This window comes from Saprolegnia parasitica (assembly GCF_000151545.1).
Source record: "Saprolegnia parasitica CBS 223.65 unplaced genomic scaffold supercont2.153, whole genome shotgun sequence".
In the NCBI taxonomy this organism is placed as follows: Eukaryota; Oomycota; class Saprolegniomycetes; order Saprolegniales; family Saprolegniaceae; genus Saprolegnia; species Saprolegnia parasitica.
Window position 1 is genome coordinate 72,260 of NW_012156547.1, and position 1,372 is coordinate 73,631.

The window sequence follows — 1,372 nt, forward strand, 5'->3', positions numbered from 1 at the left end:
TGGACGCTGCGTACGCCCAGCGTCAACCACGACCCCGTGCTGGCGTCATCATCCAGCGCTGTTGCGCCGACGAGCCAGCAGCCCGACCATCAACCACCGACCTTCTTGCGTGCCTCGAGTCGGCGTCCGTCGCGTGAACTCTGAACTCTCGGTTCTTTATTGTCTCGTAGCAACGTCGACATGTATCCATCTTCCAATCAACAGTTTTCCCGCCAGTTTTGGTCGTTTGGAACCCCACCCTCTACAACCCTAGTTTTTGTTCCGCCGCCTCGCGCGCCAGGGTCGTGACCACCAGAGTTTCGGCTACCTCGGTAAAGAGACTCTTCAGTCTTTCCTGAGACGTAGTACGCCAGCAGGGACTCGGACACAATGTACTGGCATGGGTATCATCATCATAATCAACATTCTACAGGGTGTTTGACGCATACAAAGAGAGTCGTCTACTATCGTGTCGAAAAAAAAAAGTTACCGCGGCGCGGCGACGGGGCTGCCCACCGGGCTCGGCTCGGTGCTCATCGAATCGATGCGCGCGGTCGCGTACTCGTACCGGATCTGCGCCAACGTTTGTTGAAACTTGAGCACGTCTTGCGCAAAGATGCGCTGGTGGTACACGTGCGTCTTGTGTTCAAATTGCCGAAACTGCACGACCGGGTCATTCGAGAGCACATTTGTCGACGGGTCCTGGTCGAACGGGAGGTACTGGTCCTTCATGCGGAGGCCGTTGGCGACCGAGACTTGCTTGATGATGACGCGGTCGTGCCCGAGGCGCTCGGCGATCGTCCAGATTGGTCCAGTTGCGCTGGATGCGGTCGAGCGGGTACTTTTCATCGTCCGTGATGCTGTGGGTGAAGACCACGTACCGGTTCTCGTCAAAGAAACTGGCGCGCGAGGATGTTTTGAAAGTACGCGTTCTGCTGCGTCGCCCCGTACGGCGACTTCATGCGGAAGTACATAATGTTGGGGTCTGGCATGTCGAGGAGCCCGTCCGGCGTTTGAAAGTAGAGCCGTTGGAGCGTCTGCGTGACCTCGTCCAAGGTCGCATACTCGATGCGCTGGCGGGCCTTGATGAGGTGGTACGACGGATCGTTCTCGAGCGGGAAGACGTGGACTTCGCTCACCGGTGCCATGGACGCCGGGAGCCCGCAGTGCTGGATCATCGCGTCAATGTTGTGGTACAGCTGCTTGGTGATCCAGTCAAAGCCGAGCCGCCGCGAGCTCTCGTGGGCCATGAGCGACGAGTTGCGCCACGACTGCTTGAACGGGTCGGAAAACGTGGGCACGGCCATGGATTTGGCGACCCACGAGTTCATTATGCATGCGATTTCCTTGTACTTGCGCAGCTTGCTGTGCAGCGACGACTGCTTCTCGGAGC

The 1,372-nt window shown here is 58.2% G+C and overlaps 2 protein-coding genes across 2 annotated transcripts; both read right to left on the minus strand.

The window, feature by feature from the left end:
• Positions 1-465: 465 nt before the first annotated feature.
• SPRG_14306 (hypothetical protein) lies at positions 466-828 on the minus strand (the record flags this gene model as incomplete). The annotated part of the gene is made up of 1 exon (XM_012354288.1): positions 466-828. The coding sequence occupies one exon, from the start codon at positions 826-828 to the stop codon at positions 466-468; it is 363 nt and encodes a 120-aa protein (XP_012209678.1).
• A 41-nt stretch (positions 829-869) lies between these two features.
• On the minus strand, positions 870-1,286 carry SPRG_14307 (hypothetical protein; the record flags this gene model as incomplete). Its single annotated transcript, XM_012354289.1, has 1 exon — positions 870-1,286. One exon carries the CDS (start codon positions 1,284-1,286, stop codon positions 870-872), a length of 417 nt encoding a protein of 138 aa, XP_012209679.1.
• Between the last annotated feature and the right edge of the window lie 86 nt (positions 1,287-1,372).